At 40.2% G+C, this 25,163-nt stretch overlaps 3 protein-coding genes across 6 annotated transcripts in view; 1 reads left to right on the forward strand and 2 right to left on the reverse strand.

Annotated features, from left to right (window-relative positions):
• LOC107553037 (uncharacterized) overlaps positions 1 to 16,965 on the forward strand; it is a 55,127-nt gene extending 38,162 nt beyond the window's left edge. The window contains exons 4-23 of the mRNA XM_016235112.1: positions 1,298 to 1,441; positions 4,084 to 4,235; positions 4,577 to 4,694; positions 5,445 to 5,586; positions 5,747 to 5,892; positions 6,054 to 6,196; positions 6,287 to 6,427; positions 6,590 to 6,706; positions 6,885 to 7,035; positions 7,144 to 7,255; positions 7,441 to 7,616; positions 8,232 to 8,470; positions 8,577 to 8,661; positions 8,895 to 9,065; positions 9,885 to 9,921; positions 10,072 to 10,427; positions 10,660 to 13,744; positions 15,458 to 15,633; positions 15,794 to 15,997; positions 16,302 to 16,965. Of these exons, the coding sequence (XP_016090598.1) occupies positions 1,298 to 1,441; positions 4,084 to 4,235; positions 4,577 to 4,694; positions 5,445 to 5,586; positions 5,747 to 5,892; positions 6,054 to 6,196; positions 6,287 to 6,427; positions 6,590 to 6,706; positions 6,885 to 7,035; positions 7,144 to 7,255; positions 7,441 to 7,616; positions 8,232 to 8,470; positions 8,577 to 8,661; positions 8,895 to 9,065; positions 9,885 to 9,921; positions 10,072 to 10,427; positions 10,660 to 13,744; positions 15,458 to 15,633; positions 15,794 to 15,984 (5,882 nt within the window). The 3' untranslated portion in view covers positions 15,985 to 15,997; positions 16,302 to 16,965. The remainder of the gene's footprint in view (positions 1 to 1,297; positions 1,442 to 4,083; positions 4,236 to 4,576; positions 4,695 to 5,444; positions 5,587 to 5,746; positions 5,893 to 6,053; positions 6,197 to 6,286; positions 6,428 to 6,589; positions 6,707 to 6,884; positions 7,036 to 7,143; positions 7,256 to 7,440; positions 7,617 to 8,231; positions 8,471 to 8,576; positions 8,662 to 8,894; positions 9,066 to 9,884; positions 9,922 to 10,071; positions 10,428 to 10,659; positions 13,745 to 15,457; positions 15,634 to 15,793; positions 15,998 to 16,301) is intronic.
• A 681-nt stretch (positions 16,966 to 17,646) lies between these two features.
• Positions 17,647 to 21,957, reverse strand: LOC107553036 (ES1 protein, mitochondrial). Its single transcript, XM_016235111.1, has 7 exons — positions 21,838 to 21,957; positions 21,673 to 21,725; positions 20,713 to 20,826; positions 20,320 to 20,451; positions 19,671 to 19,763; positions 18,096 to 18,261; positions 17,647 to 18,013 (listed from the first exon to the last, which is right to left on the reverse strand). The coding sequence occupies exons 1-7, from the start codon at positions 21,955 to 21,957 to the stop codon at positions 17,879 to 17,881; spliced, it is 813 nt and encodes a 270-aa protein (XP_016090597.1). The 3' UTR covers positions 17,647 to 17,878.
• A 1,329-nt stretch (positions 21,958 to 23,286) lies between these two features.
• Positions 23,287 to 25,163, reverse strand: part of LOC107553039 (coiled-coil domain-containing protein 74A-like) — an 8,863-nt gene continuing 6,986 nt past the window's right edge. For 2 of the 4 annotated variants that reach the window (XM_016235117.1, XM_016235115.1), the window contains exons 7-8: positions 23,838 to 23,894; positions 23,287 to 23,749 (exon numbers count right to left, since the gene is read on the reverse strand). In XM_016235117.1, the coding sequence (XP_016090603.1) occupies positions 23,611 to 23,749; positions 23,838 to 23,894 (196 nt within the window). In that variant the 3' untranslated portion in view covers positions 23,287 to 23,610. The remainder of the gene's footprint in view (positions 23,750 to 23,837; positions 23,895 to 25,163) is intronic. The other 2 variants (XR_001604923.1, XM_016235116.1) reach the window with 2 other exon arrangements.

Raw genomic sequence — 25,163 nt, forward strand, 5'->3', positions numbered from 1 at the left:
CACATACTGTACATTATCGTTTCTCCTCTATGCCCCGCCTTTCTGAAACGCGTCGAATTTTACAAAGTTCATCGTTCTGAAAAGCGAGGTGTGCTCTGATTGACCAGCTATCCAGTGGTTGTGATTGGCCGAATTCCTCAAGCATGTGATGGAAATTTTATGCCCCTTACCATATTGTGATGCCGTGTCCCGGCCGGAGTGATGAGACAAAACCAATAAAACCCATTATAAACGAGGCATTTGTTGCCTCCAGTGGACACATAATTACTGATTATAATTACTTATACTGTCTTTTTACGCGTTGCGTTGCGTATCGTGCTTCGTAAACATAAAACCATGTCTGCATTTGTGATCAGAGAAATGACAAACAACAAGTGCTACTCTACACTGCTCAAAACTCGCGTTTGAATCATCAGTGGCAAATTCTTTTAATATGAAAACGTACTTACAGTCTGTGAGTCAGAAGTGCTAGACTGTCCTTGCAAAGTTGGAACTGCCCCACTTTATAGAAACAGACACTGGCATTGTAGGCTACTCTCCCAGGAAACAGTCCTCGTCCTCTGTAAAATGCGCTGCACACATCTGAATATTTGGGTTGAGCTATTCTGGAACAGTGTTGTAAAAATACAACTTAACCACTTAAGGCCAAAGGGCCAAACAAAGTAGTTTCGCTTTCACAACGAAACACGCAGCGAGGCAACAACAATACTACAGCGAGAATAAAAGTTACGCCTTCTTTTTTTGGGTGAATATTTGGGCAGCGTTATGCAAATCTTCCCACATCGTGATGTAGACATGTGGGGGCGTGTCTTGACTCTTAACTTTTATAAAGAATATCTCTTTGGATTTGAGACTTTAGTCTTTGCAACTTTACAGATCTTCTTTATGCACCAAGAGCTTGTAACACTCCAAAGAGAAAGAAAAATTCAAATCGCATCATATGACCCCTTTAAATTCAGTGTTAATATATTAAATTCCTCATTGGCTTGTGAAGTAACAGGGCTGTAATAATCTCATTTGGATTTGCATTGGTGGTTTCAGGTATGCATGTGGTTTTTGGAATACAAAGGGCAGCAGTTTTACATTTACGTTTTATGCATTTGGCAGATGCTTTTATACCAAAAAAATTTTTTGGTATAACATTTTTTATTAAGTTCACACATTCCATGGGAATCAAAACCCATGAGTTGCTAGCGTTTGCTCTAATGTTTGAGCTGCAGTTTTGTGTGCTTTCTTATCTTTATCTCATTTCTCAAAGTACTTATGAATAATTGCTTGTCTCTGATTTCCGATGCAGGTCGTGTGTCCTTGAGCCGCGGCGCGTCTCTTCTGGTGGATAAGTTGACTCTGGAGGATGAGGGCTGGTTTGAGTGTCGGATTCTCCTGCTGGATAGAACAGATGAGTTTCAGAACGGCACCTGGAACTTCCTGTCCATCTCAGGTGGGATAAGAAATGCTTTGAGGTTAATGTTTTTTTTATCCAGTTGTTTAAGGTGTGTGTATAATGGCTTTGTATGTCATTTAGTTTCATAAAATTTTACTGTTTACAGTCAAGTGTTCCATAACATGCTTTTACACTAATTGCCAATTTGAGTTTTTTTGGTTTGTGTTACTTTTCATCAAGTTCCAAATATAATTTAAATTCCCTGTATTATGCAAAATTGGGAATTCCAAATGATTGTTTACTATATAAACCATTTTTTGTTAAATTACCTGCAACATTAATTGTACTGTGATATTTTACTTCATAAAGATTCATTATAGTTAGCTAAAGCTAGAACTAAAACTTAAACCATAAAAATGTTACTTGAAATAAAATAAATGTTAACCGAAATAAAATAACATATAAAAAAATTAAACGTATTTTATTTCAGCTAGTTTCCATGGCAATATTTCTCATTTTCATTTTGTTTAACTTGACATACTTAACTAAAACTGAAATACATATTAATAAAAACAATATAGACTTGTGTTAATGACAAAACGCATAACACAATTACTAAAACTAACTAAAATTAACATGAAAGCAAAAAATATAAAAATACAATCTAATTCAAAATATTATAGGGGTCTTATTATGCTCTTTTACAAAGTCTTGATTTTGTTTTGGGGGTGTACTAGAACAGGCTCTCATACTAGGTTGTTCGAAAAACATTATTTTTCACATATTTTACATTATTACAACATCTCTCTCCCCAGTCTGGCATGAACGTCTCGAATAGTTCCTGAGCCCGCCTTCTGAAATACGAAATGTGCTGTGATTGGTTAGCTGGGCCAGTGTGTGCTGTGATTGGTTAGCTGGGCCAGTGTGTGCTGTGATTGGTCAGCTGGGCCAGTGTGTGCTGTGATTGGTCAGCTGTGATTGGTTAGCTGGGCCAGTGTGTGCTGTGATTGGCAGCACTCGGCGCCTGGTCGGGAAATGTCACGCCCCTTACCATAGCCGCCTGCGAGCTTCAGTGTAAATATTGCATCAAAATCAAATCAATTTGAGTGCGATTTAAACCTGGATTGTAACCACTCTAAGTTCGTCTGCCTTGGGAAAGCTAGCGTGTCTCAGACATAGTGATAACACTCGTTGCCTTCTCTAGTGCAGCTCAACCAGGTCTCGTCCCATTCGTCGATATTTGTGATATCACAAATCCCGGAAAATATGTGTTGTAGTCCAAACGAGTCATTCGTTGTAGTTTTTGAAAAGTTATTTCTTTAAATAAAATATCTCCTTTTGAAGTGGATTTTGAGCTTTGTAACTTTGCAGATCTTTTTTATGCTCAAACAGCAACATTACAGACTAACTAAAGTTGAAAAAAGCATAATAGGACCCCTTTAAAATCTGTAATAGTATTTCAGTAATACTATTATGTTAATGCTTTAAGATCAGCCTTGTCCACCCATAATGGGAAATGCACCCAAAGCCATATGTTGTATGTCAGTTGTGTTACTTAATCTTGAAAAAATAATCTTGTGACAATTAGGTTCCATAGAAAGGGAACATGCATTTGTTTAAGAGAATGTATATTTTATGACGGTGCTCTTATGTTTCATGTTCATGCTACCGGCATCATAAAGCATTGTGTTACTCCTACAAAAAGGATTCAACTTTTGATTAAAGCAGCATCTGGAGCTCATATGAAAGCTTTGTTGCAGTGAATAAGTGAGAATTGCGTAATCCCGTCTCATTTTTCATGACACTTACGTCAGTGTTTGATGCAGATGATGTTTTGTTCTGATATCAACAGAACGCATGCAATAGGCTTTATATAGCCTCTCTCCATCCATTCACCCACAACTAATCGTAGCATTTTTTTTTTTTTACTTTTTCCACCTAAATCTACACACACACTCTTCTTCAGCACTGGTGTGTGAATTCCGTGAAGGGCTCAGACTGGCTTTTAGCATCTGATCGTGTTTCTGTAGCATGTGTGAGCGATCAGAATGAAGACAGAGGACAGAAACTCACGCTCACAGTCCAAATCTCTCCAGTGCAGCCTGCTTTCACCCATTATATGCACAGTGTCAGCTTACAGCGGTTTTGAAAGTTGTCATTGTTTACGAGTGTGCTGGAAAACTTGTCTTTGTGTTGACAGTGTTATGGGGAAATCAGATTTTTTTTTTTTCCTTCTCGTGTTTAGAGATTTTTCATCACTTGCAAATTATCACTTAATAGCATGTTACTCTTTGAGAAAGTTAAAGAGCACATGCTCTACTCAGTGTAACGCAATGATTTTAGATCATTAAGTGCTGCATTTTATTGTATACTGGTGACTGGTTCTTATCAGTCTAATTAGTGTGATATTAGAATTGTCTGCCAGATTACACCTTATTTATTTATTCATTCATTCATTATTTGATTTTGGTTTTTAATATCACACATTTATTTTATATTATTTATTTTTTCATTTACTTTTTTTTTTTTAATAATATTTAGTTTATTTTATTTTTGTATATATTTATTTCTGTATTGTTTTTAGTTTATTTTAATAATTTTTTATGTTATTTATTTATTATTTTATTTCCTTTTATTTTGCTATGCTTTGCTTTGCTTTTTGATGAACATGGATTTGATGGTTTTTATGTCTATTGTAGATCCTCCGATATTCATAAAGACTCCTCCTGCCTTTCTGGAGGTCATGTTGGGTGAATCTCTCACCCTCCACTGTGATGCTCATGGAAACCCCAAACCCACCATCATCTGGAGAAAAGATGGTAGTGATGCTGAAAAACAAGACGCAATTCAGGTACACAGAGCTTGTTAGTTGATTGGTCATTAATAAAGATCATTGAAAGTCAACATGAATTCAAAATCGACCCTGTTTGCTTTCTTTATACATGTTTTTAGTCTTATTGTGAGTGATTCATGAATCCTTCCCCCTCCAACTAGCTATCTCCATTTTGATATATAACAAGCTTTTCATTGTGCAGTTATTTATAAAATCAAATCTAGATTTTTCTTCCACATAGATTATCCTGTTTTACTCAGAAATACATTGGATTACAGAAGCACGATTACTTGTAAATCCTGTTTCATGCTGACTTGAGTGTAGAGTTCACTTTGGGCTGTTCACATTTTCCCCAACAGGTACTCAATGAAACCCTGTCTTTAAGCAAGGTTACCAGGGAAACGACAGGAATATACAAGTGTCACGTATCCAACTCAGAAGGGAACCTTACCCACATCACCCAGCTGCAGGTCAAAGGTCAGCTACACACCACGTCTTGTCCACGTGGGCGAGGAAACTCAGCAGTAAATAGAAATAGGCTTGCAGGGTATTAAGCATTTAAGCAGCATTGGGTCTGAGAACATTGGCATCTTTGGTGGAGTTGGATTTGTGTGCAAACTGAATAACCTTAATCTTGACTTCATATGGTTTGCATCTGGCTTGGTTCACATTGAGAACTGTTGCAGCTTCCAGTCAGATCTGAAAGTCAGAACTTCCTACTGTGCAACAGTCACTTTAAGTCAGAGCATTTCGCTGTAAATGTGTGTATGATGTGCACTGAGAAAGATGTGCACTTTAAGAAAATAAAATGCATTAATGATTGTAAATTCCATGATTGTGTGTTGATAAAGAACTGTGTTTTCTGTTGATAATCGCACAACTGCAAAGTGGATGCTAGCACTGCCATTTTGTTTCTTCATCTGTCATCTTCTGAACATTGAGCAACAGAATGCGATATATCGTTGAAGTCCGCAAAAAATAAATATCTCACATATGTCTTGTACACAACATAAGAACTTAGAGCAACTAACTATTCTGGCAAACTGTAGTGTGATTCAATGAGCAAACATTGCCCTCTTTTGGTGGTAGTGCTTTAGCACAATGCATATTGGTACTTAAGCCTAAATCTCACCTAAACCTCCTCGGATCTGAATGCCCGTCAAAGCTGATTACATGCATGCTTTTACGCATTCCGTCTCACATGCATGCTCTTTTGCTTTCAACCAGGTCCTCCAATTATCATCATTCCCCCTGAGGACACCACCATGAACATGTCCCAGGATGCAATTCTGCAATGTCAAGCAGAAGCATATCCTTCTAACTTCACATATGAGTGGTGGAAACAAGGACAAAATGTGTATCACATCAAGTAAGTGACCAGAATACTAACTTGAAATGTATAACAATATCATGAGGCTCACTGGAATACTTGATTCTGATTGGTCAACCGCAGTGTCCAGTGAATTAACTGTCTGGTATTTTTGCAATTTCTGTTTGCCCCTCAGTTGGATGCATATTTGTGTTTACAGAATTCTGAAATCACGGGTGAAAATACTAGTGGATGGGACCCTCCTCATTTCGGGTCTTATCCCTGAGGACTCTGGGAATTATACCTGCACACCCACCAATGGTCTATTGACTCCGCCCTCTGCGTCTGCCTACCTCAAAGTTAAACGTGAGTGCTTTGCAATTTGTTGGTTCTGGATTCTTTATATGTTTTAAATATTCAAATCTTGCTTCATGTAAACTAGGTAAAAAGAGCTAGAGAAGTTTAAAGGTTCACATTTAATTGGTTAACAATACAAATGATAGATTAAAAACCTGATTCTCTTAAAGATCCAGCACGAGTGGTACGGATGCCCCGTGAGACTTATCTGCCCGCGGGAAAGGGGGGAAAGATCATATGCCCAGTTCAAGCCGAGCCCCCTATGTTGTATGTGAATTGGACCAAAGATGGAGCATCCTTGGACTTGGAGCAGGTACATTATGAATGTTTACATCATCAAACATCTCATTGTGACCCATATAAGATCATTTTATATACTACTTTTATATACTTGATTGGTTAGTATCCAGGATGGATGGTCAACTCTGAGGGTTCAGTGTTCATAACCGCAGCCAATGATGATGCAGTGGGCATGTACACCTGTACAGCCTATAACAGTTACGGGACTATGGGCCAGTCAGAACCTACCAAAGTTATCCTGAAGGTGAACACCATATATCTAAAATGGGAAATACTTTGTCAAATGTTTATATAGGTTGCCATTTACTTATAAATGTCACCACATATTGAAATGCATTATTAATGACTTACCTGACACTGATTGCTGACACCATTTCTCTTGTTTGCAATCTGGTGATGTGCACAGGACCCCCCTTCATTCCGTGTCTCACCTCGTGCCGAGTACCTACAGGAAGTAGGCAGGGAGCTGGTGATACCCTGTCAGTCTCAGGGAGATCCCACCCCTAACATCACATGGAATAAGGTAAGGTTTTAAAAAAAAGTCCAAATAGCTTTCGGTTTGTTTCAGCTCAGTGATGTATGAAATGTGTGTATATCAGCTAAAGAAAGAAAAAAGCACATACTGTATGTATTTACAGGCAATGACTAAAAGCCTTGAATGCTGGTTCAGTCTCTTTTTGATTCTTTATCATCTGCTCTAGGTTGGTCCTGCCCTTCGCTCTCCATTTACAGTCTTATCCAATGGCTCTTTGGTCCTGCGTCCACTTAGTAAGGACCACCAGGGGGCGTGGGAGTGTCTTGCCTCCAACCGTGTGGCCACTGTCATTGCTTCAACAACAATATTAGTGCTAGGTGAGAGGAACAGGGAATAGATGCCCGTTAATAAAAAGACCCCTCATTTACCTATAGAAAATCAAATGAGACCGAAATTAAATTTATTATCTGCTCTGTCTTCTTCAGGCACAAGTCCCCATGCTGTTACCTCCTTGTCTGTGGATCCAGGGTTTACTCAGGCCAATGTGTCCTGGGAGCCGGGCTTTGATGGAGGATACACACAGAAATTTACTGTTTGGTGAGTCACTTAAAATGTAATGCATCAGCAGCATTAGATTAATTGTATTGTACATTGTACCAAGGACGTACCAGTGCCCCAGTACATTACTAAAAATGTATATACCAGTCTAAATGTGATACCAGCCCTTTTTACATTATCGATGGGACTGACTCAATTTAATATTTGATCTCTCTCCTTATCAGGGTGAAGCCCACTGTGAGAGGCAAGCATGAATGGGCATCAATCCCTGTGCCAACATCCAAAACCTCACTGCTGGTGACAGGTCTGCAAGCTGCCACTAGTTACCAGTTCAGCGTTCTTGCTCAAAACAAGTTGGGCTCTGGCCCCTTCAGTGAGATTGTCACCATCAGGACACTGGGTCAGCATTTGTTTGTACATCATTTACAAACTATGCACTTTATGAGGTCATCCATTAGCTCTACACATGCAGACATGAATCTTAAGCATCAGGTTCCTCAGATCCAACCCAGGAGGGCCACTGCCCTCTTTAGCACAAACCCAGATCAAACTCACCTACATTTAATTTTGTAGTAACTCCCTTAATTGATTAGCTTGCTCAGTGTCTTCAGTTAGAGTTGGCGAGGTCATCCATTAGCTCTACACATGCAGACATGAATCTTAAGCATCAGGTTCCTCAGATCCAACCCAGGAGGGCCACTGCCCTCTTTAGTACAAACCCAGATCAAACTCACCTACATTTAATTTTGTAGTAACTCCCTTAATTGATTAGCTTGCTCAGTGTCTTCAGTTAGAGTTGGCACTAAACTCTGCACAACAATGGCCCTCCAGGCCAGCACTTGAGGAACTCTGTTATACATGGTAATGCTTAGACTGTCTGTAGTTTCTTTTCAGATCTGTATTCTTATTTGATTCAAAACATTCCCTGGTGGGCTTTAACGTTATTCTAAACCTTTGGGCCAAGATGTGTGATTTAGCATGCTGAGGTAAATCCTTGTGTTTTTTTACGTTGCAGCACCTCCAACAGAAACTCCCACTGTGGTAACCACCATTGCAATGTTGTTCCCTCCCACCTTGCTGTCAGCCAATCGTACATCACTGGGTGTGTTGCTGCAGTGGGTGCCACCTCTAGAAGAGTCTCCACCATTAACTTCGTTTGTACTTCAAGCAAAACGGGGAAAGGGGGAGTGGGTCACTATAGACAGAGAGATTGCAGTCAATGTGACTGAATTGATTGTACAGGGACTTGTGAAGGTAAAATGTGTGAAATATTGAGAATATTGCAGCTTGATGTTGAATGAACCTATTCTTTGCCATTAGTATTCACTTGATGGGTCATTTTCTCTTCATGTTTCCACAGGACTCAAACTATGAGCTGTGCCTTTTGTCTCGTAGAGACAAACAGGTCAGTGTGCCCAGTGACTCAGTTGTCATCTCTACTGAAGGTGAGACGAACTCAGAAATTTGTATTTTCTCGTAATATTGACATATCTCCGGCTTTTCTCAGGCCCCATGAAGCTTGGGGAAACTACTGATTTAATGAATATTGTGGAATTTTAATATGGTTTAATGAGAAATTGAAAGTTCAAGAAATCAGAAGTGTAATATTGGTATAAATGATTTGTGTTAATTGATTTATTATATTATTAATAGATAACATGTAATGTGTGACCTTAAGGTATGGAGATGTATCCACCAGCGCCTAGTCTCCTGTCCTTTGTTCCTGAGCCCCTGTTGGCTGGTGTGATTGGGGGCGTGTGTTTCCTGTTTGTTGCCATCATCCTCTCTCTGGTGACAGCTTGTGTTATGAATAGTAGAAGGAGACAACGGCGAAGGAAAAAGAGAGATGGTAAAAGCAGTGATAAAATTTACAGGGTCATTGTTATGGTACTGAAAATTATTTTTTTGTTCAACTAAAATTACACCACTACAAACACATTTTGAAGCTTTTTGCATGCTCAAAGTTATTTGAAGCTGCAGCATTCAGATACATGGATTGTGTAATTAACAGAGCCGATTCTCCCTATATGCAAAATCCGCAAGCTGCGTAGGGCCCCCGAAACACCAGGGGGCCCCCTTGTTCTCAAAGATGATTTAATTTTAGTTTCGTTTTTTGAATTTGGTCAGCGGTTATGAAAACATGAATGATCATTTCTTTTAATGCGGTGCGCTATTGCCCTTTTTACGTAAAAATCAGTCAAATCATGTAACGTGAATGTCATACAGTCTTGCTTGAGACTAAAAAAATGAGTTGAAAGTGTGCCGAGCCGCGGAAGAGACACTGTTTTTCAAGTGCTTTCCGCGAGCGCGATTCGAGACTGCGTTAAACACGGACAAATGCGTTTCATTCATTCGTTCATAACCACTCACTCAACAGCCGTAGCGCCTCCAGAAGTCTAGGATCGGCACTGGTAATTAAACAAATGTTTATGTACAATGAGCAATGATTTGACTCTAAAGTCCATTCCTTATCAATTTCTATGACATTCAATGCCTCAGAGACTGATACATGACATATTTGAATTCATGTATTTGTTCTCAGACGTCAGTGGTGTTGTTATCCATTGCATCTCTGTTTCTGTTGGAGCTGTTTTTGTTTTTGTCACTTCATCTTATGACTCATTATCTGTGGCATGATATGAACTTTACACCCTCCCCACCATTTCAGATATCCCCTCTGCCATCCAGAAGAGTTCGTCTCCACAGTAAGTGTCCATCTTTGCAATGCATGTATCATTCCTATGCTTCTTCATCTTTGTCACTGTATCACAGTTGGCTTTTGAAACGGCAACCTGAAGGGATGAAGTCTTCCTGTCTTCCTTCCCTAAATGTTCTCTTATGTTTTTTCTCCTCAGAGCTCACTCGCCTTCTGACAGTCCCGACAGTGTGCTGAAGTTAAAGCTGTGTCCTCCCTTAAACTTCTTCCCCAACCCATCCTCTTCCGATCGTTCAGACCGTTTCTCTTTTAATAAAGGCAGCCACAGTGAGTACCAGGATCAGAGAAAACAGCTTCTGTCCTCATCCTCTCCACCTCCACACTACACCCAGTTTGAGAGCCACTTTGGGGGATCTCCATCACCCACATCTGCTATTGAGTCCATATCGAGAAGTCCTGATGGCCGCTTCGTTATCCAACCTGTCCTAGAAAACTCCACACCAACCCACATAAAAAAAAAACTCAAAAAGGAGCTCCCACAATCCCCTGATAGAGGCAGTGGTGGAGGGAGTAACAATGGATCATTTAAAGAGTCCAACCAATCAAATCCTGTAAGTTCAGAGAGGGATAAAGAGAGAACGATGCCCTCAGCATTGACAGTGGACTCTCCAGATCCAGAAAGACCTCCTCACTCCCCTGGCAGGGTGAAGGCAATGGCCAGAAACTTCTCGCGTCACGGCTGTTTCTACTCCACTCAAAAAGGAGCTCCCACAATCCCCTGATAGAGGCAGTGGTGGAGGGAGTAACAATGGATCGTTTAAAGAGTCCAACCAATCAAATCCTGTAAGTTCAGAGAGGGATAAAGAGAGAACGATGCCCTCAGCATTGACAGTGGACTCTCCAGATCAAGAAAGACCTCCTCACTCCCCTGGCAGGGTGAAGGCAATGGCCAGAAACTTCTCGCGTCACGGCTGTTTCTACTCCGATGATGAGCATGGTTGCTCTGAGGCATTGTTGGAGAGGGCCAGCTTTTATTCTGACTGCAGTGAAAAGAGGGCAAGTGACTCACTAAAAAAATACAGACGTGCTAGTCATAGGGAGAACATCTTTCCAAGCTTAACCAGGAGAGCTCAAGCTTTGGAGAGAGAGAGGCTGCTTCACCAAGCACATTACCAGCCCATCAATGGAGACAGCCAGCTGACAGAGCCCAGCACTATGATAACTCAATTGGATGGTGAAAGAGAGAGGGACAACTTAAGCAAATGTTTAAAGCTAGTGAAGGAACGTGAGCAAATGGAGAGGGAGTTAGAAAACTACACATCCAGCAGAAAGGCACATGAGCGAGAACAGAGGCGGGCCAAGTCTGCAAGTCCTTTACGAAAATGGAAAGATGTTGAGTCTGAAGACCCTATTTGGAAGCCCCAAGACATCCATTTACGGCAAAAAACTCGACCCAGCAGCCTTGCTCAGCGTGTATCGAACTATAGAAGGGGCTGTTATTTCGGCAACACCAGCAGTCCCATGGAGAGACTTCCCTCTTTATCTTCCACATACATCCAGTGGGACATAAGCCCTGTCATGTCCCCCACCAGCCAGGTGCCCATGCAGTGCCTGTCTGAAGGGAACACACCTCGCTCACTCTACCCTCATACATGTCAACAAGGCATTGCCAGCGTAGAAAATTCAATGGCAGCAGTTGTTTCTCATTCACCAGCCACACAATATACCTCTCTCTCACTTTTCTCTCCTACCAGGGACATACCCTCTCATAGTAGAACCAACCTCAGTGGGGCACGAGCTAGACACCTGAAGAGTCACTTGGAAGAGGAGCAGGAGTTGCCCAACAGTACTTTAGTTGAGGAAGGATGGTTGCAAGAAAGAAAAATTGAAAAAGAGGCTCCAACATTTAGATCAACATCCCCTGCTCACTTGAGTCCTCAACCATCTGAGCTGCACCAAGTCGTGGCAGGAGACGATAGAGATACTGGTCCTAACCCACATTACTTTGATCCCAGGACTCAAAGTGTTACAGACGTGGAGGAAGTAAGGGCTGTTCAAAAAGACAGACTGAGTCGTAATCCATCAGGCTGCTCTACATTGCCATACGATCATCAGAAAGTAGGAGCAAAGGGAAAAGTCATAGTGAGTGATAATTCCAGTTCCATGTTGCCTTACAGCGAGCAAGAGAAAGAGGGTATCAGGGCTCGATCTAGAAAGAGTGACAAATGTGTCTTCAGTGAAAGCCCCAGTCGGATATCCCCCCTGACCCTGTTGGAAAATGAGGCAGAAAGTGATCAGTCAAATTTCTCAAGAATGTCAGAATCAATTAAATTTAAGCTTGCTCCCCAACCAGCCCGGATGTCCCCACTGCAGACAAGCACTATCCTGGAATACCTGAGTCTTCCGGGTTTCATTGAAATGAGTGTAGATGATCCTGTAGAAGTAACTGAGCCTTCGGAATCTGCTGAACCCACTGTCGAGGCAATAACTGGGACACTGTTAAGAGATAAGCCTGACGTTGTACCCAAGAGTTGGGAAAAACATGGTCAGGACCACACTGAGACCAATATTAGTCAGCACAATGCGGCTGTTCATGAGCCTTGCACACTGAACATACCTGTAGAACATGTTAAACTTGGAAGTATTCCAGTTTCTGAACCATGTTCACAATTAGAAACAAGAGATACTTGTGATAAATCAGGTACCTCAGACACAAGCAATAAAGATTTCTCACCATCTAAACAAAAGGAAAAGAGTTCTCAGCCTTTGCTTTCTCAGCGGTCTCAAAAACAAGAATTTACTCAGCGTGGTCTGGCACAGACATTAATTAACACAGCTAAAAGCATGGCAGAAATAGTTTCCAAATGTCCAGACTCTACATCTGAACAATATCAAAGACCTCAGACTCAGGGTGACTGGACAAACATGATATCCTCAAGGATCTATCAGGCTCCTGTGCCTTCCATGAAGAAGTCAGCCAGCATTGGTCCCTGTAGGACCCTCTCTGGAGTCGGGCAACCACGTCCTTTCCTAAAAAAGTCCATTAGTTTAGGTTCTAGATGGGAACATTTTGAAAATCCAAGAACTTGTGTCTCTGAGACCTGCTACAGAGATGAATTTCCCCAACCAGACATAAGGCTCAAATCATATAGTTTGGGTCGCACTCCTGCACGCTACTATCCCATGTCTGGCCCATCATGGCGAGGGACAGTGCCCTTTCAGCCTCCTACCAACTACAGTCTAGAGAGACGTCAGCATATTGAGAGAGCTGGCATGCAACCCCCCTATCACATACCTGGTCCCTCAGCCCCAGATCCACCACAACACATGGAATCATCCCTGCCTTCCAGGAGGGAATCAGATCCACGTCGACAGGGAACAGTTTTTCCAGATTCCTCTAGGTGGCCTCTGTCTTATCAGGAAACACACAGGTCAGTTCAGCATAAGTATGTCCCACTAGACCCCTCTCAACATTTTGGCCCTACCAGACCAGTGGCCAGGGTGGACTACCTGCATCCTGCAGAACCCAGAATTGGTCTGCCAAGGCCTTTCCTACCCAGAGGTTACAGCTGGCCCTCACCATATCATACATCCTTCCCCCGACGAGAGCAAGACTTTCCGAGACAGGTGGACAAAGGAATGGGTGCAGTTAGGGGCTCCACAGAGACAGAAGGCCGGGATATAAGAGGTGATGGGGGCAGAGCCAGTTACGCCAGCCAGAGCAGTGGAAGAGGTAGTGTGGGACTGTATGGACACGGGCACCTACGCCAGTCTCTCTCTATCACCCCAACCTTACTCAGCTCGCCAGAGACCACAGAGGAGAGTGAGATGCACAGGGCAGACAAAGACGTGAGAGAACAGAGGTCCAAAAGGTGAAGCTGACACACAAATGCATGAGGCAAGACCTCAGCAAAGACAGCTAGAACGGTTACCAATTTCTTTTGTTTTGTACAAATTTATATCACTGTCATTTTGTACATCTCACTGTGTATTGTTGCATATGTCCTGTAGAAGTAACTGAGCCTTCGGAATCTGCTGAACCCACTGTCGAGGCAATAACTGGGACACTGTTAAGAGATAAGCCTGACGTTGTACCCAAGAGTTGGGAAAAACATGGTCAGGACCACACTGAGACCAATATTAGTCAGCACAATGCGGCTGTTCATGAGCCTTGCACACTGAACATACCTGTAGAACATGTTAAACTTGGAAGTATTCCAGTTTCTGAACCATGTTCACAATTAGAAACAAGAGATACTTGTGATAAATCAGGTACCTCAGACACAAGCAATAAAGATTTCTCACCATCTAAACAAAAGGAAAAGAGTTCTCAGCCTTTGCTTTCTCAGCGGTCTCAAAAACAAGAATTTACTCAGCGTGGTCTGGCACAGACATTAATTAACACAGCTAAAAGCATGGCAGAAATAGTTTCCAAATGTCCAGACTCTACATCTGAACAATATCAAAGACCTCAGACTCAGGGTGACTGGACAAACATGATATCCTCAAGGATCTATCAGGCTCCTGTGCCTTCCATGAAGAAGTCAGCCAGCATTGGTCCCTGTAGGACCCTCTCTGGAGTCGGGCAACCACGTCCTTTCCTAAAAAAGTCCATTAGTTTAGGTTCTAGATGGGAACATTTTGAAAATCCAAGAACTTGTGTCTCTGAGACCTGCTACAGAGATGAATTTCCCCAACCAGACATAAGGCTCAAATCATATAGTTTGGGTCGCACTCCTGCACGCTACTATCCCATGTCTGGCCCATCATGGCGAGGGACAGTGCCCTTTCAGCCTCCTACCAACTACAGTCTAGAGAGACGTCAGCATATTGAGAGAGCTGGCATGCAACCCCCCTATCACATACCTGGTCCCTCAGCCCCAGATCCACCACAAAACATGGAATCATCCCTGCCTTCCAGGAGGGAATCAGATCCACGTCGACAGGGAACAGTTTTTCCAGATTCCTCTAGGTGGCCTCTGTCTTATCAGGAAACACACAGGTCAGTTCAGCATAAGTATGTCCCACTAGACCCCTCTCAACATTTTGGCCCTACCAGACCAGTGGCCAGGGTGGACTACCTGCATCCTGCAGAACCCAGAATTGGTCTGCCAAGGCCTTTCCTACCCAGAGGTTACAGCTGGCCCTCACCATATCATACATCCTTCCCCCGACGAGAGCAAGACTTTCCGAGACAGGTGGACAAAGGAATGGGTGCAGTTAGGGGCTCCACAGAGACAGAAGGCCGGGATATAAGAGGTGATGGGGGCAGAGCCAGTTACGCCAGCCAGAGCAGTGGAAGAGGTAGTGTGGGACTGTATGGACACGGGCACCTACGCCAGTCTCTCTCTATCACCCCAACCTTACTCAGCTCGCCAGAGACCACCGAGGAGAGTGAGATGCACAGGGCAGACAAAGACGTGAGAGAACAGAGGTCCAAAAGGTGAAGCTGACACACAAATGCATGAGGCAAAACCTCAGCAAAGACAGCTAGAACGGTTACCAATTTCTTTTGTTTTGTACAAATTTATATCACTGTCATTTTGTACATCTCACTGTGTATTGTTGCATATGTGTGTGTCTAGAAGAAATACCTCTGTAGATGAGAGTTACGAGTGGGATGCTGTGGAATGCTCTGTGAATCCCGACATCCTGGAGGCCATGAAGATGGAGCGGCCCCATGCAGGTTTTGGGCGAGGCAGGGAGTTCAGGCAAGATCGCCCCCGCTCCACTACTGGCCTCCAGGACTTCCAGAGTAAACGTAAGAACTTCATCCTTCAGCTCTTTGAGCATGTTTGGTCATTCCCCACACCAAATGTAATGCCAAATTACGTTTCCCTTGAACTGAACCAGTTTAACTTTACCCATCCTACTCAAATTATCTTCCTCATCCTCCTCCTGCTCCTTTCCTCTCCTCTCAGGCCTGTACTCCGTAAGCCCTCCCATAGTATCCCAGCCTCCTCATCACCGGTACAGTCGTTCCCTTAGTGAGGCCCGCTTCAATGCCCTGAGACAGGAGTTCCAGGAGTACCTCAGGGCCCAGCAATCCTGCTCCCAAGACTCCTGCATCCCCCCTGACCCAGACTCTGACTCCAGCTCCGCACTTCTTTGAGAACCTTACCTTGGTCCGTTACCTCCCTTTAATTCCTTTGATCTATAATATCCATATTGATCTTTAACTTGTTTTAACTCAGGCTATCTGCATAATACTTCACTTTGTAGGCACAAATGTGCATGTCACTATATATAACATATACGATTCTGAAAGTGATATATTCACATATGGCTTCAAGAACAGGAATTTTTGTGTTAGCAGACATTTATAAAATGCCTTACTTATTCCCATGTTAAATTTAATGCAAACCCAAGGTTTTATTTGGTTTATCTCTTGTAGGTAACTAACTACAGTCCCTGTGTTTATATTTCCAGAGCATCCCAAGAAAGAATAAATTGGTTTTAAGTACAAACCTAACAAATCCTGAGAAAGCAAAGGATCCAGACTTGAATATCCTTGACGTATATACATCCTGAAGCCGAATAAAGAGCATTGCCATGATGCTGTAAAGGTGCATTCAGTTCCTACTGGTTTTTCTAAACTTGAAAAATGTATAGTATATGGAATGTAGCTTTTGTATCTCTGTCTTTCGTTGACTTTGTATTTATCTGTTGTCGTCAATCCCAGATTGCACTTCTATCTGTCTAGACTAAAAGATAAGGATACAGAAGTACAGTTTTAACAGAAAAGGGAAAAAAACTAATTAGAAGTATCATACAGTTTTGATACAGATTTTGTGTCTGAAATTAATATCCATTGTGGATAATGGACATGCTGGAAATATAACTGTACTTCCAAAGGGTTTTATTACATTCTCCAATCCGCAGAACCAAAACAACAGTATAGCATAAAGTCTGCTTTGACAATCAGATACTGCAGCCAAGAAAACATATATTTCAAGCAACTGAAATATATAATGTTGTTGTATTTTACATATACATGAGTGCATGTATATCTGAGTATAATGTTGCTGTTGCATATTTGTTTACCATGTGTATATTTGAGCTCCATTCTTGTGTATATTTCACCTTATCTTAAAAAATATCTGAGTATAATGTTGCTGTTGCATATTTGTTTACCATGTGTATATTTGAGCTCCTATGTGAGTTCATCTTAAACCCTTTGTCATTTTCATTTTGGTCAAGTCCCAAATTCTGTTATAATTTAAATAAAAAATTCAGTGCCAATATTGAGTTAAGAAGCTTAGGCTCCTTAATACTCAGTCAGACTCTCCTCACAATTTCTTTGTACTCTTTACTTTTGTAACTAACTTTCCCAAAGACAAACATATTTGCAGCCTGTTCTCATCTATAATTCTTCTAGATCTGTTTCACTTTAATACAAAGAACTCTGAATGACGTTGAAATGGATATTTAAAATGGCTGAATCAAAAACATAGATGCTTATGGATCTTGAAATCCATCTCAGGCTCTTTGTCAGTCTGTGTTTAGTGTTGTAAATATTTTTACTTCTCTTTTTACATTTTGTACAACTGTTCATGAATGTTTTGAGAAAACCTGAAACTGTCTTATATTTAAGATGCTGCTGTACATTTTTGTAATACATTTAAAGGTTTCCTGACATTTTTGAAAATGAGTTTAAAGTTTTGTTTTAAAAAAAGTGTTTTATATCTTCTTATATATATATATTTTTTTTTAAATAAATAAATGTTGACACTCATTTTTGTGTGTTTGTAAAATAAAATGTTCCACTAAAATGTTGCTGTCAAAATATTAACTTTTCAATTATTTATTCATTACTTCAAAAATAAGTATATGGTTTGTTTACATGTAGAGTGGGAGACAAAGTCTATGCTATATGATACATAGTACAACACAGGAGTTGCATTGTATGCTTTCCTTTATTTGCTCTCTATGTCCACATAATAGCGGATTCGGGTCAACCTAAAGTTAAGTGTGAAAGCCTTCTGGTGTCTTGCATCTCACAGGAATCACTTGGCAGTCATGCGCATGACGTGCTTGACCATGTTCCCGATGCCATCAAAGATGTAATGGTAGTGATAGTCAGTCTCCCACATGAAGGTTGGAGTGCTGATCACCTTGTTTTTCTCATCCACATAGGCCTCGTGAGATTGGCAGTTAAGGGAAAAATCACATTTTACACTTTAAAAAATGAATAAGAAGTTAAAAATGAAAGTGAAAGGATATGTAAGGTTCACGGGTGTTGTGACGGGCCCCCATGCTCTTGACCGCCTGCACCATGGTGGTGTTGGGCCAGCGGCCCCAGCGGCTGCTCTCGTCACGCTCGTAACCCATCGTGACTTCCAGATTGGGCAGCACTCGGCACGCCAGGAGAGGAGCCATGCTGGAAAGACTGAGCCAAAGACAGAGCAGGATTCAGGTCAGTTGAAAAACATTGAAACAATTGAATTGAATCATATTTACAGACCACAAGTGAAAATGCTTCTATTTGACATTTTTCTGATTTAAAGCAACTGTATGTAGCTCTGTGTATTTTTGCGACTTTGGAGCACCCTACAATTAAGTGAGTGGACTTCACTGTCGTAATTACAGAGGATAGTTGGGCCCGTGCATTTGTTGCTGCCGTAAAGCGGTCTGCTCTTTAAGCGGTATTTCGTTCCTCGCAGTGTTGCCAACTTAGCAATTTTGTTGCTAGATTTAGCAACTTTTCAGACTAGCCTAGCAACTTTTTTTTCAAAAAGCACCTAGCAACAAATTGAGCTATTTTTTTAAAGTTTTTGGCAACTTTTGTAAAGTGACGCAAATGATAAAAAATACATATTTTCATCTAAATTACACAAAAAGAGGAAACCATTGAACAGCTAGCCAGCCAAGCAGCACATCAACCTGGAGAGAGCTGGAGAAAGATGCCTAACAGTACAAACAAATGTGCATTAAGTTGCTAGTTCCAATTGGTCAATAATAAATGCACATTTATGATACAGCATGTTATTAGCTTGTAATTGTTGTTCAGTTAGGAACCCTGTAAGAAAAAATATGTGGAAAAACTGAAAAAGTACTAGTCATTTTCTGCCAGGATGTTATCCATTAAGTTGTAACCTGTAACCTTAAAACACAAAATGCAATGTGGAATTTAAAACCCAGGTAAAACACCTGTAAAAAATAAATACATATTGTCCCTTCATATAAACAGTACATTGTGTCCTATTTTTATAGACTTTTGTGTAGCACACTAATTAACTAGTACACTGCTTAAATCTATAATTGTTCAGAATGTGCCGTTTTACTAGTTAATAAGAAAATACATCAAATGTGTAACTGTTCAATAATTCAATGTTGTAAAAAAATCAGATCATAAAGATGTGCTACTTATGTTACTTTTACAAATTAAAATATTTTGTGTTTATAATATTTTTATGAACAAATAACATTTAAAAAGTATTTTTCGCTGAGATTTGAGTAATATCGTGGTGTGTATTCCACATACAAATGCTGTTTTGTGCAATGACGTCATCACGCAATGACATCACAACGTCATTTAGCAACTTTTAGCAACAAATCATTCTGCCTTTAGCAACTTCCACTGAAAATTACTTGGCAACACTGGTTCCCCGCAAACTTAGTCCAAGAAGAGACGTTTGGTGGAGAAAACATATATATAGAATATATACCAGAATTAAAAAAATGTAGGTGAAGCAAGAAAATGTGTCCCTCTATACCCAACAGTGATCAGTATGTAGTATAAACAAGGATTAAATTCAGATCTTATATTCACAGTTTTAATATTTTAGAGTCATATACCCAATGGGCTTGCGAGCGCGGTGGAAGTCCTTCATAATTCTTTCCACATCATTGTTCAGCTTGCAGTCTTTGCCGTCCTTGCTGAAGGTGGACCTGCTCATGAAATATAAAAGTCAGCAGAAATGCAGTGTTGACACTACTTTTTTTCCCCCCCGCTAATATTTTTATATTTAAACATGACATATGAGGAAAAGATTGAGATTTTTTCCCCCCTCTGCTCAAATCAACCCTTCACTTCTTGAAACCTTGAAGGAACTTCCTCACTTCAGATCTTCAGTTTCTAAAGGTGCTGAAGTGTAATTGGGCAATCTGAAACCGGATTGGGCTCAGACGAGGATTAGTCTCATCCATCGCCTTTATTTCCACTTAGCCTTAACCAATTGTTTGCCAATAGTGAAACATGATAAGAGGATTTTCGCTCCAGGAATAGAGGTAGATCTGAGATGACTAATAGTGAAAAGGCCAATCCGCACATAATCTGAGAGTCATCAAAGTTTAAGTATGTTTAGATGGACTCCATAGTGAACTCTTGATGGTCTATACGAGCATCTCGCCCGTCCAGATAATGCACTTCTTTTGGCACGGATTTCTTTTCAGTGACATTTATATTTGCATTAGCATTCATCAGCTAAAAGACTGTCTCTCTCACAGGTTCTTGACTACTCCGTGGCCTCCAGGGAAGATGACGGCGTCAAAGCTGCTGACGTCCAGTTTAGACAGATCGTTCATCTGCATCATGCCCTGACCATGGCTGAATCGCGCAGACTCCATCATCATGTTCCTGCGGAGAGAGAACTCTTTTATCAGATGATCATGGTACTTTAAAATATACTTTAATGGGAACTATCACAACAATCATGTAACGCTCTTCAAACAAAATTCCATGCAGCACATCCAAAAAGCAATGACATTCCCATAAAACATAATGTTCCTTAGTACATTTGTTATATTTTCACAAGATGAGTGAAATGCGCAGAATGGGAATATGAAAGGTTGTGTAAACAGTATATTTAATGTTATATTTCATTTTAGTGATGTCTACCTGTTGTCACTTGATGATGGCTGCATCTTCATGTGGTCCATGACGTGCATTTGCTGCTGGTTTGGGGCAAAGATCTGAAAACGGGCTCCATTACGGCTCAAGTGGTACATGGTGCTTCAAAGAGACACGGCATTATTTATTAATGATACTTGATTCTGATTGGTCAATTACAGCATTTAACTGTCAAAAATATTTGTAAGCTCAAGCACTGAACTAAACCAGGTAACCAAAATAAATAATTTCAGCTCGGAAAAACTAAAAAAATTATTTATTTGGCAAGTAGTCTTACTGAAGCTTATTTAGTGATATTTAGTGACTGTGTATTATCCCATACAATCCACACAGGTCCATACGTTATAAAAATATAAGAGCATTCAGCCATTGACAGACATGTTTTGAATGGTGCTACTGCAAACGATCATTTTTAAATAATTTTTTTAAACGACTATAATTATTACTTTTCCAATTTATAAGATGTTTCTCAAAAAAAGTATCTCAGATCTATTTCTACCTCATTTGCGAATCGTATTTTCTTGACTTAGTCAGAAATGGAACAAAATTCACTGATGAATATTGTTATTTTTGTAGCTTAAACCTACAAAAATATATTTCTCAATAGGGAACCAAAACTAAATGTAATCTCAGTCTTATCTGACTCGAAAGTACTTATTTGTAAACATTAGTTAACTACATTAGTTAACATGAACTAAGAACGAACAATACTTTTATTACGCTTAATGTTAATCTCAACATTTACTACTACATTATTTCACATGAACATTTTTAACTAACATTTAACAAAGGTTAATACATGTTGTGAAATATATTGCTCAATGTTAACAAATGAGACCTTATTGTAAATGGAGCTTGTTTTAAGGATTCTTCTATGTTTTACTGATAAACGACCAAAATGATGATACAGGGAATGATATTTTGAAGCGCACACTGCTGAATACTTACTACGCAGCCTCATGGATGTCAGTTCCATCCCACCAACCGCAGCCTGAGAAAACCTTCAAAAGCAGATCCAGTTACAAATTCAAAACCAAACGGAGACTATATATCTTATAGCGAACAAGAGATTCAAGACTGAATGCTTCCCTGCCAGTTTGTGTGTGTACTTACCACAGCGATGTTGGTGTTGCCCCAGTTGCCCCAGTCTCCCCCATGATGCATCAGGCAGGCGGGTTGGCGCACCAGCATGGCTGCGGCCTGCTTGGCGAGGAGTGCCCGTGATGCCAACATGATCACACTGCTGAGTTTACAACACAGAGATCAACCGCTAGAGAGCTGTGCAGACTGAACTCAGCGTGTCTGATCCTGCAGCAGAAGAAGCCCAGCTCTTTTATACTAATGTTGACTGCGAGACGTCACTCTGTAAGCTACGCTTCTGAGAAGATAAGATACTTTGTCTGAACAACCCTTTTCCTTTCTTCATTGCTTATCTAATAATACCTTCCTCAATTATCTTATTGCCTTAAGTCATTTGGTCAACACCCGGCCGTTGATGCTTTGCTGGGGCTGCGGCCGTTTACCTGCATTTACCTCCCTAAACAGTCTGTCTGTCTGACCCGTCTGACCTTTCGCCTCACTCGCAGCTCCACGGTTGCCTAAACTCTTGAAGTTATAATTAATAATAAATAAAAAATAAAATATGCGTTTATAAGTAATATATAAAATTTTATAATTTTTATTTTTTTTACATGTACAAGAGTTTAGGTAATTTCACAATTTATTATATATATAATATAATATATATAATTTAATATTTAGGGTCCACACTGAAAATCTTTAGCCCTAAAACTTTTTAGAGAGAGAGAGAAAATGGCTAAGCAGTTTTTATGTCAGTTGTAGTTATTTTCGTACATAAACTAGATTAAAATAGGAAATGTTGCCTTGGCAAGTAGTTACAATAAACATTTTTTTAATTTATTTTATTTCAAGAAACACGTTTTTTTATATAGTTTTAGTTAACTATAATAACCCTTTGTTGAATTGCCTAAAAACTGCCATATGCAACATTGTAAAATAAAAAAAAAGACTGTATTGATTTATTTATCAAACAATAAAAATGTGTCACTAAAATGTTTTATTGGCTAAACTGAATTAGAGAAACGTGTTGAACGTTTGCTGTTTGAGGCATCTAGAGCATCTGATTGAATTGAACTGAATGAGATCCCATTATTTAATAAGGCTCTTAAACGCAGTAATACTATGTGGTGTCTGCTGGAGGCCTGGGCACGGATCCAGTTGGTTGTAGTCATCAGTTAGAGATCCTACAGGACACACTATAAAACCTTCTCAACGACCAGATTACACTAGTGCACTACAGATGAAACAAATGAACACTTACAGGTCACTGCATGAGTCCAGGACTAACAACAGGAACAAGAACTCTACAAAAAAAAACACAGTGTAATAAAATGTTGCTGGTGCTTTTATTTAAAGAGAGTTACAGTAGAATTTAGACTGCATTGTCAAGCTCAAATCATCCAAACACAGGGAAATTCACATATCGATGTATCTCACCAAATCAAGGTTTTATAAGAGATTTGATTGTATATATTTCATGTATCTATATCGTCTGTCTCAGAGATTACGGATCTTCCTGTTGAAGGACGGGCAGCTTAGCTCTCGTCTCATCTTTGACATTTGGCTGCTTCTCTGGAAAGATTCTTATTTAGTTCATTAGGGAATCAAACGTGATCAACAGCCATTCACTCATTCCTCACGTCTCTGTGGTGAAGAATACATATTTTTGACCTTCCTTCAGCTTATAGAGAGACTGACTGAGATGTTTAAGCCGTTTTATAGGGTAAAAAAAGACAGAACTGTAAGACCTTCTAATCAGCAAACAGGAAGGCACAATAACAGAAGCGTAACCTTCACTGCAGAGGGTTAAGAGTTCACAGCTCTCCTGAGACGCAGTCTGTGCACGTCCTGCGCTCTCCTCTGCCGCTCTGACATGGTGCTGCTGAGACCGTGCTTGATGGCTGGGAGAAGCACATGTTCTCCTTTACCGGCGTGACTCGGGATCCTGGGGGGAAATGACCAAAAACTGTTTCAGAATTAGGGCTTGTGTGTGGTATTCTGTGATGATGATGATAATAGAAAAGTCAGCCTACTCTTTCTTTGAGAGTGGTTTGAGAGGTAGTTTTGGGAAATGCTCGAAAACTTCACCCCTAAAAAAGAATCAAATGTTTAAATGTGCAAATAATGTGCCAAACATTTTACAGATGGATTCTGAATAGGTAAATAGAATTATATTATGCTATAATTAAATAACAGGGAAAGTAGGTGAATCTCACTAAAAATATGTCCAGGTCACATTTCACCCAAAAATCAAAAGAAAAAAGAAAATATACACATGAAATGAATTTTTGTCACATATAAACACATTAAAGCCTGTTTTAGGAGCATTACGTTTTTTGGGGGGGTTTTGCATTCTGTTCCAGTGTTGTTATTGTTATTATTATCATAGTATGTAATATAGTTCCATTTGTGCACTACAATTTAAATGATGTATAAAAAAAATTATAATGACAAAATGTATGTGTATATATATATATATATATATATAAACTGAGATTTAATGTAAAATATAGTTTATTTCTTTCTTTTGTAAATGATAAAAATTATAATCAAAAAAAGAAATAGTTGATTATTTATTTTAATGACAATCCTGTTTTTAAAATTCATATTATTAAAATCATAGTCTGCATTATGTATACTTTCAATTACCATAAACACTTAAATTACTTCTAATTACTATAAAAATATATTACAATTATATTAAAAATTACATATATAAATTATATAATTTAATAAAGATAAATGTACATACATTATATAGACGGACGGATGGACGGACGGACAGACAGACAGACAGACGGATAGATGGATGGATGGATGGACGGACGGACGGACGGATAGATAGATGATAGATGGATGGATGTATGGACGGATGGATAGATAGATGATAGATGGATGGACAGACGGACGGACGGACGGATAGATAGATGATAGATGGATGGATGTATGGACGGATGGATAGATAGATGATAGATGGATGGACAGACGGACGGACGGACGGATAGATAGATGATAGATGGATGGATGTATGGACGGATGGATAGATAGATGATAGATGGATGGACAGACGGACGGACGGACGGATAGATAGATGATAGATGGATGGACAGACGGACGGATGGATGGATGTATGGACGGACGGATAGATAGATGATAGATGGATGGACGGATGGACGGACGGATGGATGGATGGACTGACAGATAGATAGATGATAGATGGATGGACGGACGGACGGACGGACGGACAGATGGATGGATGTATGGACGGACGGATAGATAGATGATGGATGGATGGATGGACGGACGGATAGATAGATGATAGATGGATGGATGGACGGACGGGCGGGCGGAGGGATGGA

Source organism: Sinocyclocheilus grahami, unplaced genomic scaffold, assembly GCF_001515645.1.
Source record: "Sinocyclocheilus grahami isolate Dianchi unplaced genomic scaffold, SAMN03320097.WGS_v1.1 scaffold463.1, whole genome shotgun sequence".
Classification (NCBI taxonomy): Eukaryota; Metazoa; Chordata; class Actinopteri; order Cypriniformes; family Cyprinidae; genus Sinocyclocheilus; species Sinocyclocheilus grahami.

Bases quoted from the DNA above. Each gene is read 5' to 3' on its own strand.
- LOC107553036 (XM_016235111.1), bottom strand. From the start codon at position 21,957: ATGTTGGCATCACGGGCACTCCTCGCCAAGCAGGCCGCAGCCATGCTG. The intron at 21,726-21,837 runs GTAAGTACACAC...CTGCTTTTGAAG, and splicing joins GCAACACCAACATCGCTGTG to GTTTTCTCAGGCTGCGGTTG. The intron at 19,764-20,319 runs GTGAGAGAGACA...TTTCATGAGCAG, and splicing joins CACGGAGTAGTCAAGAACCT to GTCCACCTTCAGCAAGGACG.